Here is a 12,796-nt window from a genome sequence, read left to right as displayed (position 1 = left end):
ATCACTGAGTCTCTTGTACTGTTTTTGTGGGTTCCTATAGCCGTGGTACTTTAAGGACTGTACAAGTGCTGTCCATACAATCATGGAATGGTTTGTGCTGGAAGGGACCTTAAGGCTCATCCAGTGCCACCTCCTGCCGTGGGCAGGGACACCTTCCACTGTCCCAGGCTGCTCCAAGCCCCATCCAACCTTGCCTTGGACACTTGCAGGGATCCAGGGGCAGCCACAGCTTCTCTGGGCACCCTGTGCCAAGGCCTCCCCACCTTCACAGGGAAGAATTCCTTCCCAATATCCAATCTACACCTACTCTATTTCATTCTGAAGACCAGGTCTAGTGGAAGATCCCTGCCCATGGAACAAGGCGAGCTTTAAGGTCCCTCCCAACCCAACCTTTCCATGATTCTGTGATTGAAAGAGCAGGCCTGGCCTTGAGGGTTGCACTCATTTTGAAAACAGCACTGGGGGGAACCCATCAGGTTTCCATGGAAGTCCAGCTCCATTCTAAGCTCCACATGATGCCTGCACCTGCAGTTCTGGTGTGCCAGAGGTCGCAGGTATGTGGGATGGGGAAGCATAATCTCCCCCTGTACTGGGGTGCTGAGTGTTCCCTGCTGCAGCAGCAGCCCCAGCCCAAGGTCCAGGCTGTCTCTTCCCACAGAAGTGGCTGAGCAGGGTCTGCCTTCCTGCCACCTCCCCTCTGCACCCTCACTGTGGGTGTTGTGCTGCTCTGGCAGATCCATGCCCGGTGATGTCAGGGCTTGGCTGAGCAGATAAATGCTGTGTGTGAGAGAAGTGCCCCCGGCAGTGACAGCGCATGGGTGGGACATGGGCAGCTGTGAGATTCAACCTGAAATAGGTTCCTTCACTCACTGCCCTGGGAAATGGCTTCTCATCCAGCCACCTACTACTGAGGGCTTGGAAGGAGCTTTCTGGGCTGTGCCAGAGACACTGCTGGTGTGAGCACTGCTGAGAGGCTCAAAAAACCCTTTTTTTTTGTCTAAATTATCTGGTGGCAGGTGGAGGAGCCAGCGGGACCGTGGGCAGCCCCATGGGTGGGTTGTGCTCGGGATGTGTTCTATGTTCTGAAGCTGTAAGAGCTGGATCCACCCCAGACCTTTAAAACAGCCCAGGGGACAGCTGAGAGGGACCACGATTGTGGCTTTTATTAAAAAAACCCTCTTTGCTGCTCCTTACTCTGTGTCACTGCTGTGGTGTGGCCGAGCAGTGGGCAAAGCAGGAGACTCCCCATGTCCTGTTCTTGTCACTTCCTGGATGAGTGTTATGTTTCACAGGTTTGTCCTCTGATCCCAGAGTTTGTTCTTGGCCTTTTTTTCCCACTTGTGTGGAACCGAGACATGAAATATAACGTGTCCCTTTTAATAATGATCCTATAATGCTTTTTTCCCCTCAGGGATCCCTGGGCACTTTACAAATTAGGTCTCAGACACGAGAATCCCCAAAGTGCAGCTCCTTCCAGGATGAAATGTGGATGTTGTTCTACTGAATTATGAGAGGAAAAAATATGGAATGTTATTTTTTCTGCTCAGTACTCCTTCCCCTTCCTTCTCATTGCACTGAGTGACCAGAGAAGGGGAGCCCAGATGATCTGTGTCTGGTGCTGGGAGCCCAGCACCTCCTCAGGGCTTCACAGAGCTGGAGTTCACATAACTCTTCTCTTTCCTCTGGCTTCAGGCTGCTTGGGTTTATTTTGGGGGAGAGGAATTGCCCTTTATCCTGGTGATTTCTCACAGGCACCCTGCAGCCCCCAGAGTGGGTGGCTGAGGTCCATACCCATGGCTCACAAATCTTCCAGGAGCTCCCACCAGTGCTGCCGTTGGCTCCCTGCCCCTTGCTGATGGTTGCTTTCCGTCAGGCTCTCCCTCAGGGACCTTTTGGATGTTCTGGTGAATTCTCAAGTCATCAGCCGGGGAGGGTGTGGGGAGGTGGTAATTTGCCTCTGGGCATTGGCTCATGGGTTGGTCCCTCTCTGAAAAGCTGTCCCCATCTCACCCACCATTCCTCTCTGCCCAGCCTAACTGGCAGTTCCTTCAGGCTGGAGGGAGAGCAATGGTCCCATCTGTTTGGGCCACTCTAGGAGAGAGTGGCTGGCTGGGCACCTCCAGGACATCCACAACGTTTCCAGGAGCAGAGCAGAGCCAGCTGCCTCTGTCCCTGGGACTGTCACAAGGTGGGAAAAACAGTCCCTGGTCCCAGCATGTGTTGGCACAGATGGATGCATGGAGGTGCCAGGAGTTTGGGTTTTATATGCCCTGGGCATGGAGTGTGACTTTCCCTGGTGTGACCATGCGGGCAGGCAGGTGGCAGCCGTGGTGACAACACCTCTGCTCCCAGGGATGCTGGAATTCCAGTGCCTCACACCTGCGGTCCCAGGCAGAGCCTCACCTGTTCAGTGCCTGCCCCAGACGCTGCTGCTGGCGCTGTGTGCATCATGCTTGGTTAATAATTCATGTCAGGAGAGACAGCGTCAGTGGAATTTATTTAAAACAAGGCGGATCTGACAGTCCGAGCGCTCATCACGCTCCAGCGGTCCGAGAAAGGCCTGGCTTTGTTTAAATCAGCTCCTCCACGGCAGAGGGGCTGTCCCAGGGATGGGAAGAGCTGCTTGGTGTCACCTGCCTGTGCCACATGGCCTTTTCCTTGCCTCCTCCTTCCTTGTCTCTCTTGCAGGAGGGCTCTGAACCTTACAGTGGCTGAGGGCTGGAAGAGACTGAGGGGCGACCTCAGGGGTCTTCAACGTCCTCGTGAGGGGCAGCAGAAGGGCCGGTATCGATCTCTTCCCTCTGGTGACCTGTGACAGGACCCAGGGAACGGCCAGAGTTGGACAAGGGGAGGTTTAGGTTGGAGATCGGGAAAAGGTTCTTCCCCCAAAGGGTGCCGGGCACTGCCCAGGCTCCCCAGGGAATGGGCACGGCCCCGAGGCTGCCAGAGCTCCAGGAGCGTTTGGACAGCGCTGCCAGGGATGCCCAGGGTGGGATTGTTGGGGTGTCTGTGCAGGGCCAGGGGTTGGATTGATGATCCTGTGAGTCCCTTCCAGCCCAGGATATTCTGTGATTCCATGATTCAGGCACCATGGGGCTGATCCAGGGGGATGCTGAGCACCCCGGCAGGAGCTGGGCTCTGAGCCATCTCTCCTGCCCGGGCTCCTGTGAGCAGGTGATCTCTGTGCCGGGGCTGAGGCACTGTCAGGGCAATCTGCGAGGCGTTCACACCTCGGCTGTGCCTGCAGAGCCCTCCTGACATCGAGCAGAGAGCGCTGCCTTTGCCAAGGGAATTGTCTGCGTAGCCTCGCAAGGTCAGCGCCTTCCCCACTCGCGTTGGGCTGAGTTCCGCCTCCTGCTCCCGGCACAGCAGGCGTTCTCCGAGCTGTTCCTTCCCCACTAACCCCGTCTCTCCCGTTAGGCTGGGGCATCGCTCCCTTTCCTTTCGTGCCGGCGCCCTTTGGACACGTGCGATCCAAACAGGAGCTGCGGCGGAGGAGGAGGAGGAGGAAGCGTGTGGGTGGCAGGAGCAGGGAGCTGGGGAGCGTTCCTGCTCTGCCATCCGGTAACTGCCTGAGCTTGCAGCAGGGGACTGCTGTAATTTGCAAAGCTGGTTCCTGGCACACCCTGAAGATCAATAATCCACTTAGCTGAAAGTTCGCTGGATCTCTGTTCTTCCCTGCATTTTCTCCCGTGTCCCTTGATTGGAGTGCTGGATTCCTTTCCCGCACGTGCTCCAGCCCTTCCGTCTCCTCACATCTCAGGAGCCCTGTGCTCCGTCCATCCCATTTGCTCAGGTTTCCAGCCACTCTTGTGCTGCTTCCTCCGGGTGTTTTGCACCTTGCACTGGCTTGCGGAGCTGACACAGAGCCGCGAGGCTCAGGCTGCCTGAGGCAGCACCGGGACTGCCAGCACCCAGACAAGGTGCTCCAGCCTGGCAGATCCACTCACTGCTCCGTCTGTTCAGCCGAGGATGCGCAGCAGCCTGGGGACGCCTGTGGCAGGCCGGCGTGGGCAGGAGGTGGCAGTCCCATGGCAGTCCCAGTGCCTGCCTGCCCTGCCGGTGCAGCAGTGCGGGGACACAGAGCTGGGCCCCCGCAGGGATGCTGTCCTGGGAGTGCTGGCGGGAATGCTTCTCCTCCCACACCTCCCTGGGGAGCAGAGGTGTGGAAGTGGGTGTCAGGGACAGCACAGCTTTGCCTGCTTGGAGTCATCCCACATCTTGCTCCAGGAGCCACTGGCATCTGAAGCAGTTCCTCAGCTTTCCCCCTTCCTCAGGCAGCTGCCTGCTGAGCCCGTCTGACCGTTCAGCCTCAGTAATCCTTACCCACAGCACCGAGTGCTTCCTCCCCTGGGGTTTTTTCCCCTGAATTTTTGGCAGCTCTCCCTGTGGCCGTGGCGCCCAGGAAAGGGTTACAGCTCTCCAGCTCTGAACGTTTCAGTTTGCTTTGTTCAGTGCAATGCATATTTCATACGCTCAGCTTCCCAGCTGGCAGAGGCCTGGAAACCCTGCAAGCTGTCGGGTATTGTCTCTCTCCGTCTTTGCTTGTTTGTTTGTTGGGTTTTTTGGGTTGTCATTTTTGTTGGATTTCTCTTTTTTTTTTTTTTTTTTTTCATCTTTCCCAAATTGCTCTCTCTCACGAAAGCCCAACCCTGGTGCTGACAATGGGGGGCTATCAATAGCTAAATGGCTTCACAGCTGTAGCCAAGGCAGGGCTGTAGCCAGGGCTTTTATGGCGAGCAATTGCCTCGTGCAGAGGCTGCAGAGGGAGCGTGGGTACGGATGGCTTGCAGGAGCTGGCAGCAGGAGGACGCTGTGCCGTGGGCTTCCCCCCCTTCCAAAGGTTGTAATTATCTCGTTGTTTATCCATATGCAAGCTGTCGTCCTGGATGGGAACCGGCTCGGCTGTGGCCGTCCCTCCCCAAAGCCACCAGCATCTCTGTCCCCTCCTCCCCGTGCCCCCCGTGTCTGTGCCATCTGCTCACAGCTTGCTGCTGGTTGCCAGCACCTCGGCGGGGCTGGGGGCAGCTGGCACTGTCGCCCGTGGTTGTGACTGCAGCTCTTGGCCGTTGATGTCCCTGTGGAGGAGACCAGGAGCGGCTCCACCTCGCTTGTGTTCGTCCCAGATCTCTGGAGAACCCGTGGGGAGGTGCCCAGGGAGCTGCCAGGGTCGTCTTGGAGGAGTGGGCACCCCCGTGGCTGCTGCCCATGGGAGGTGTGGGTCTGGGTACTTGGCACGTGTTTCCCTGTGGGATTCTCCTCATCCAGCCAGTTATTCCATGACATGTGGTGTGACTGTACCTGGCTCTTCTCTGGAGGCCAGAGATGGGCACGTGCCAGCCGTGCCTGGCGTTCCTGAGAATGGCCAGGTACAGCCAAGATGTGATTGCCTGGCCCGGGGAGTCCTGTCTCTGGCTGTCCCAGAGGAACAACCAACGGAACACTTGTGTTGTTCCTTTCCTATCCCAACCAGACCTCAGCCTAGGCCCGTTCATTCTTTGTCCTCAGTGCTCCTGCACTTCCAGAACAGCTCTCCTTCAGTTCTCTGCAGGTTTTCTTGTCCCTGCTCCACCCCATCCTCATGTATTGGTACCTCGATGGTGGACTTTACCTCCAGCATCCCCATTCCATCTCTCACGAGCAGCTTTTCCTCAGCTCCCTGATCTCTTCCATCAGGGAGTGTGGGCAGTGTGTTGTTGAAGGTAGTCTGGATTAGATCTGCAGCTTTTCTTCTATCTTCAACCCCAACCCTTGGGATTTCTGGCACGATCCACCTTTGGTGAAAACACTCTGCATTTATTCCCATTTTCCATTTGCCTCGGCTTCTTCCAAAACCTCCTTCCAAAGCCCTCGCAGTGCTGGACACTGCACTTGTGTCTGTTCCAATTACCATTTTTGTTTCCCCATATTTCTCTCATCTCCTCAGGATCCTGTTTTGTGTCCTGCCCAAGTAATTCAAGAGTCTCCACTTTGTTGCCCAGGCTGCTTTTGTTCCTGTATAAACATTTTAACTGCTTCTCATTGATCACATCCAGTTCCTTAACCTGGGCATTAATTCCATTCTCAGATGTATTTATATCTCCTTCCTTCTTTCTGTCTGCCCTCTGATTATTTTTTTTTATTTGTGGCCATCACTCTATTTATTTCTTCCTGGTAGTAGAAGTGGAGGCAGAGGTTGCAGTAGCATCACATCCCCTTGTTTCTCAGCTGGAAACTCTTCCATCACAGGGACAGCCTCAATCCCAGGAGAGCATTTCCTTGCACATGGAAGTTGAGTCCATCTGTCAAGAAGAAGCCTCTTTCCACAAGTGTTTCCTTTGAGCTCACCTTTGTCACAGCACCCCTCAGGGTCTCTGTTAATCTCTCTATTGTTGTTTTATTCTTCCATAGAATCCCAGACTGGTTTGGATTGGAAGGATGGAGCTTACCTCGTTCCATGGGCAGAGACACCTTCCACTAGAATATTGCTCTTTGTAGCTGAGGGAAGATTTGGGATGTTTGTGGAAGAACCCTGGACATGGTGGGGAGGTGCTGAAGGAAGAGGAGCAGTCTCTGTCCCAGAGCTCTTGCAGCCAAGGGGAGCAGGGGCTGGCTCAGCATGGGAAGCAATTAGAGGTTGTGGGGCAGCGTGTGTGCAGCCACAGCTCATCAGAGCCTCCCCACCGCCACTTTTAGGGGAGGCTGATGGAAACCAAACCAAAGGTGGGCCACTAATTGAGTCCTTGCCTGGTCCTCTGCCTGCCCCGGGCCCGGAATCGGCGCGAGGGCACATCAGGAGCCTTCCCCTAACAAGGAGGGCCGGGGGAGTGGGAAGATGTGCTGACATCTCACCTCATTTATTATCCCGAGAAGCCTGTGAACGACAGGGATGAGAGCAGCAGCGTGGAGAGCTGTTGGCATCTCTGCAATAGTGTTACACATTTAATTTATGGTGTTAATATAGATCAAGAAGTTTTGTGTCCACGGAGCAATTGTGGGGAGGACTGACCTTTCCCAAACTTGGCTTGTTTTCTGTTGTGCTTTTGGGATCATCTGGAGCTAATCAGGCTGGTAACTTAAAAAAATCAGTATTGCCTAAAAATATAGACAATCACTTTTGTTTTCTGTGGAGCAACGTTTGCTGTAAGTAGAGGGTTGGGTTGCTTGAAAATAAGTTTCAGTGTTCCAGCTCCACTGTGCACCAGCCTTGCTTTTAAATTTATAACTCTCCAAAATGAAAAGTAAATGGATTGTGTTATTCCCAGCCCTTTTATAAAAGTTAACATTGCAAAAACAGATGTGAAATGTGGCCTCGCAGATTACAGCCTGAGCTTGGGGTTTTTAGGTTTGGGTTTTATTTTTTCCTTACTCTCTCTGTGCTGTGTCCCTGAGGAGCAGAAATCTGCCTTTTTCCAGCAGGAGGAAAATTGTTCTGTGTCTAAATTGCCTCCTGTCAGGCTTGTGTGGATGCTGCAGGACACAGAGCTCCGAGGAACGATAATGCCTTTACAAAAACAGGCAACTTAGCAGGGAATTTTTAATTAGGAATGTGCAGGGAAGTTCAGACTGCCTGGGAATTTGGTAATGCTCTAACAAACCTCACAGTCCTAGGACATCCATTCCAGTATGGCCCTGGGAGACGGTGATTGAAGGCACTGGCAAGCAGATTATTGTCTCCAGCTTCCTTTAGGAGGCAGGTGAGCATGTCCTCACCTCCCACACCAGAGCTGGATGTGGTGTGAGCTGGAAAAGCAGAGTCTGGGCCAAGCCTGGAGCTGCCCTGCTCTCTCCAGGTCAGCAGGGGCTGAGCTGTTGGATGCTGTGTTCAGCCTGGAGCAAAGGAGGCTCAGGGGGGACCTTGTGGCTCTGCACAAGTCCCTGACAGGAGGGGGCAGCCGGGGGGGTCGGGCTCTACTGCCAGGGAACAGGGACAGGAGGAGAGGGAACGGCCTCAGGCTGGGCCAGGGGAGGCTCAGGGTGGACAGCAGCAGGAATTTCCCCATGGAAAGGGAGCTCAGGCCTTGGAAGTGCCCAGGGAGGTTTGGAGTGCCCATCCCTGGAGGTGCTCCAGGAAGGACTGGAGGTGGCACTGAGTGCTCTGGGCTGGGGACAAGGTGGGGATCGGGCCCAGGTTGGACTCAATGATCCTGGAGGTCTTTTCCAACCTCAGTGATCCTGGGATTCTGGGACAAGGCTCTGGGCCACCAAAGCCTTGAAGGGGTGATTGAGGGGACAGGGAGGTGTCTGGAGGTGCTGGTGGCAGTTAAGCTCCAGCAGAGGAGTGAGGAGCCTGGCAGGGCATCTGTGCTCCACAGCCTGACCTTGGATCAGCCCAAGCTGGATCAGTCCTTCAGGCTTTGTATCATTTCTGTGCTCTGGGATGTTAAAAAAGCCCAACAAACACCAGGAAAAAGTTCCTTCTCTGGCAGAAGAGCTAAAAGGGCTCCGTCACTTCCATAAACCTCACATATATAAATTATTGTCTTCTATTAGTCACTTAAGGGCTCAGTTGCTTAATTATTTTGATCACAGTAATCATTTATTTACAAGGTGGGGAAAAATGCCAAGCACTTCCAAGCTGAGCAGCACAGCAGGAGGAGGCAGGGCTGCAGAAGCATTTCTTTCCTTCCCACAAGTCGAAGTGCTTTTCCTTCATGGAGTTGTAAGGTCCCTTTTTAAGGTCCCTGCTGAGAGGTGATGCTCTGACCCACAGCCTTTGGTGCTCACCCAGGAAAGAAGTTCAGCAAAGCCAAGTGCAGGTCCCTGTGCAGAAGGCTCCAGGGAGACCTCAGAGCCCCTTTCAGGGCCATGGGGGGCTCCAAAAGAGCTGGAGAGGGACTGGGGACAAGGGATGGAGGGACAGGACACAGGGAATGGCTTTAAACTGAAATGGGGTAGGCTTAGATGGGATATTGGGAAAGAATTCTTGGCTGGGAGGGTGGGGATGCCCTGGCACAGGGTGCCCAGAGCAGCTGTGGCTGCCCCTGGATCCCTGGCAGTGCCCAAGGCCAGGTTGGACATTGGGGCTTGGAGCAGCCTGGGACAGTGGAAGCTGTCCCTGCCCATGGCAGGGGGTGGGACTGGATAAATTTTGAAGTCCTTCCAAGCAAACACTTCCATGACTCTGAGTATTTTGGGGGGTGAAGGGGGAAGGAGGCATCTGGTAGAAGTTAAATGGGTCCCTCTAAAACCTGCTGTTTGCAGCCTGAAGGTATTTGGGTTTTCTCCTAAAAGTCTGCCTTCCTCCCAGTCCCCAGCCCAAGAACACGCTCCCACCTCCTCAACCCTCACCTTCCAGCCTCCCCTCTGTGTCTGCCACATGTTTCTGCTTAGGAGTCCTCCGTGCCCTCCCTGCTTCCCAGAGAAGGACACGCCGCTCTGAGCCTTCCCTGATTCCATTAGAGTGCATTAGGAGCTCCTGTGCCGCAGCTCCTGGCGGAGCGCGGGGCAGAGACCGCAGGAAAACAAACGGCCCCTTTGAACAAATCCCAGGGCCCAGTGCCAGGCGGGGATTCCCAGCTCTTTACAAACCACCCTCCCAATAAAGAGGTAAAATGGGAACGGGGGGAAATATGCATTTTCTAATCACCCAGCTTTAGGCCTTCAAAGGATTTATTACAACCTTTTATTTCCGTGCGTGGAAAATGGGATCTTATCTCGTGAGCCGGCTGGTCCAGCTCGACTGGGTTTAGAGCAGTGAGCTCTCAGACAACCTTCAGGGCCACGCTGTGCCTGGGTGTTAAACTTGCTGGAATGCATTAAAATATGGCTCTGGGAGAGGGGGAGATCCGTGCACTCAGCAATGTGATGCTTCCAGCAGCTGCTTGTGCTGTGAGCCGTGCGAGAACGACGGGAGCCGCCGGGATTGGAGGGAGGGAGGAAGGAAACAACCACCCCAGCCGTGTGCTGCCATCCCCGCTCCCAGAGCCAGGCAGCCTGGTGTACCTGGGATTGTAGAGGGATCAGACACGAGGGGTTGGAGGAGATAAGTGCCATGAACCTTGAATTTTAATTGCTGCTGTTGGGGAGCTGGCGCCGGGGCGGTTTGTGCCCCTGTGCCACGCTGGGGAGCAGTGCCGGTGACATTCCGAGTGCAGCAAGCACAATCCTATTAAGATAACGTCACGGCCTCTCTGTTTTACTGTTTGCAAGCCAGCCATAACATCATTAAATTACACAACAGGGAGGTGCCTGCTGCCAAGGGCCTCTGCTCGAGATAAGATGTGGGTTGAGCCGCTGCCAAAATTTGAGTTGATATGACAAGAAATTTGGAGTGGGTTCAAGGCTTGATTCACACCAGACGTGGCAGTGGGCAGGTAAACACTGGGCAGGATTGATCCCTGGGGCTGTGCAGGTATCTGGCACCAGGGACTCCTGGGCAGGATGGGGCTGGAGGGGTTTGTAGCAGCCAGATTTACACCTCTTCTTGTGTTCAGCGCTGACAAGAAGCAGCCAGAGCCTGGCAGGATGTGTCGGTGAAGCTCAGGGAACTGTTTGCAGGTTCTTATCTCTGCCATCCACTCCCCAGCCCTTCTGGGGAGTGGGAAGGAGCCTGAACACCAGGACACTGCTCAGGGAAGCTGCTTGTTTTGTGATGCCACAGCTGGACCAGCAGGAAAAGGAGTGAGAAGAAAGAGCTACATCATAAAACTCCACAGAGCCCCTAAGAGCCCTGAACCAGCCTTGCTGGTCCCTCTGTGTCACCCACCATGTCCCTGCTTGTCCATGGAGGCTTTGTGCATCCTATGCCCTTTGTGCCCTTTTTTGTGCCTCTTTGTGCCCTTTTTTTGGATCCTTTGTGCCCTTGCTGCTGCAGGTGTGGAGTTTTGCTCCAGCCTCTCCCGGACCTCAGGTTTCTCCATGCTGTCTTGCTCATGGATAGTCTGGACTTCAGGCTCCCTCTTTCAGATCCCTGGGGAGAACTCACCCAGCACCATCCTCGCCTTGCCATCACTCAGCAAAATTCCTCTTTGCCATTAACAATCTTTCTTTCCTGCAGCATCTTCCAGGCAGGGAATTAATCCCCAGCCAGGGCTCTGGCAGCCTGGGCTGTGTGTGCAGAGATCCCCTCGTCACCTCATCCTCCAGGACAGGACATCAGGAAGAAATTACTTAAAAATGTTTTCTAAGTGTTTTCCATTAGGGAAGCTTTGTTTCCATCAGAGGCTGCAGAGAGCCTGCCCTGCCCTGGGACTGCCTGGTGCTCCAGCACTGCTATTACAGCTTTCCCTCGTGGCCCTGTTTCTGGCACTGCTGATTTTCAGGGTCCCAGATGGATCCTGGCCATTGCAGCAGCTCAAGTACAAAGTGGCTGGGAAAGTGGCTTGGAATTCCCGTTACTGAGCTGTTCTCCATGGAGGGATGGAGCCGTGTGTTCAAGCACATCTCATCCCAGCAGTGGCTTTGCACACCTTGGTTGTGGATTTAAACTGACAGAGAATGGGGTGAGATGGAATATTGGGAATGAATTCCTGGCTGTGAGGGTGGGGAGGCCCTGGCACAGGTTGTCCACAGAAGCTGTGGCTGCTCCTGGATCCCTGGAAGGGGTCAGAAAGGACCATCCCTTTCCCAAGGGTATTTCCTGCACGTTTGCATGTGTGACCTCTCTCCCAGCAGCTGGAAGGCATCACCTGGACTGTGGTTCCAGGATGGCAATCCTTGTTTTTGTATAACACAGGTGCTCATTTCCAGTGCTTTGGAATATCAAAAGCACGTGGACGAGCCTTTCCACCTGAGGAAAGAGGTCCTGCAGGTGGGCAGGGCGTGGTGAGCTTGGCAAAGGCTGGAAGGGCCCGTGGTGTGGGTCCTGCGGTGTGGGTCCTGCGTGCCACCCTGCACGCTGCCTCCCTGGCACTGGGGGACAGGTGATGGGGACATGCACTCACTGTGTGCCTGTCCTAGGTGACACCGGGCCTGGAGGGACAGGAGGGGGAGCTGCTGGTGAAGGGCCCCTCCGTGTTCCGCGAGTACTGGAACAGACCCAAGGACACCGCGGACGCCTTCACGCCTGACGGCTGGTTCAGAACAGGTACGGGAACGGCCCCCCAGCACCTGGCACAGGTAACAGCAGCTCCGGGTTGGTGCCCAGGGTTGGAGGGGGGTTGGAATTGGGGGTGGCAGCTGGGAGTGCTTCCAAACGCTGGCTCGGGAAGGGGCTTTGCCTGCGTTGGCCGTAGGGAGTCACCGAGTGGCGGGGGGTGTTTGGGGTCCTTTGCTCCTAAGCATAGAATAGCACTGTGGAATGTTCTCCAGGGAATTGGCTTGGCAGACAGGTGGGATTTGTCTCAATTTGCACGGAATCATTAACTGCCAACTACAGCTCCCTGACAGGAGGGTGCAGCCAGGTGGGGGTTGGGATCTACTTCCAGTGATTTGAGGAAATGGCCTCAAGCTGTGCCTGGAGGGGCTCAGGTTGGACATCAGGAGGAATTTCTTCATGGAAAGGGTTGTTCATGGGCAGGGGCTGCCTGGGGAGGTTTGGAGTCCTCATCCCTGGAGGTGTCCAAGGAATGCCTGGATGTGGTGCTCAGTGCTCTGGGCTGGATTGATAAGGTGGGAATCAGTCTCAGGTTGGACTTTATGACCTTGGAGGTCTTTTCCAACCTCAGTGATCCTGGGATTCTCTGATTCCATGATATCCACAGCTCTTGATTTCCCCATTCCCCTCTTTACTGTGTGCTAGCAGTGCTGTGGTGGCAGGAGTCTGGCTGGATTTCTGATGCCTTCTGTGTAACCTGATTTATTGATGGTTCCTGAAGAAGCTGTGATTTATTCTGGTTGTTCTCCCAGAGCAGAGCTCACTCTGCCAGCGGTGTCA

General features: G+C 54.7%; 1 protein-coding gene across 5 annotated transcripts in view; it reads left to right on the top strand.

Moving 5' to 3' along the window:
* The window catches only part of ACSF3 (acyl-CoA synthetase family member 3), a 51,559-nt gene that overhangs the window by 20,625 nt on the left and 18,138 nt on the right, over positions 1 to 12,796 (top strand). For 4 of the 5 annotated variants that reach the window (XM_042027009.1, XM_042027005.1, XM_042027008.1 and 1 more), the window contains exon 7: positions 11,881 to 12,007. In XM_042027009.1, coding sequence (XP_041882943.1) covers positions 11,881 to 12,007 — 127 coding nt within the window. Of the gene's footprint in view, positions 1 to 11,880; positions 12,040 to 12,796 lie in introns of all 5 variants that reach the window. The other variant, XM_042027007.1, reaches the window with a different exon arrangement.

This window comes from Corvus kubaryi, unplaced genomic scaffold (genome assembly GCF_017639235.1).
Source record: "Corvus kubaryi isolate FWS band 111438036 unplaced genomic scaffold, C.kubaryi_AGA036_p1.0 37300, whole genome shotgun sequence".
In the NCBI taxonomy this organism is placed as follows: domain Eukaryota; kingdom Metazoa; phylum Chordata; class Aves; order Passeriformes; family Corvidae; genus Corvus; species Corvus kubaryi.
The sequence above is the reverse complement of the archived record's forward strand: the minus strand, read 5'-3'. Positions and strand labels throughout refer to the sequence as shown.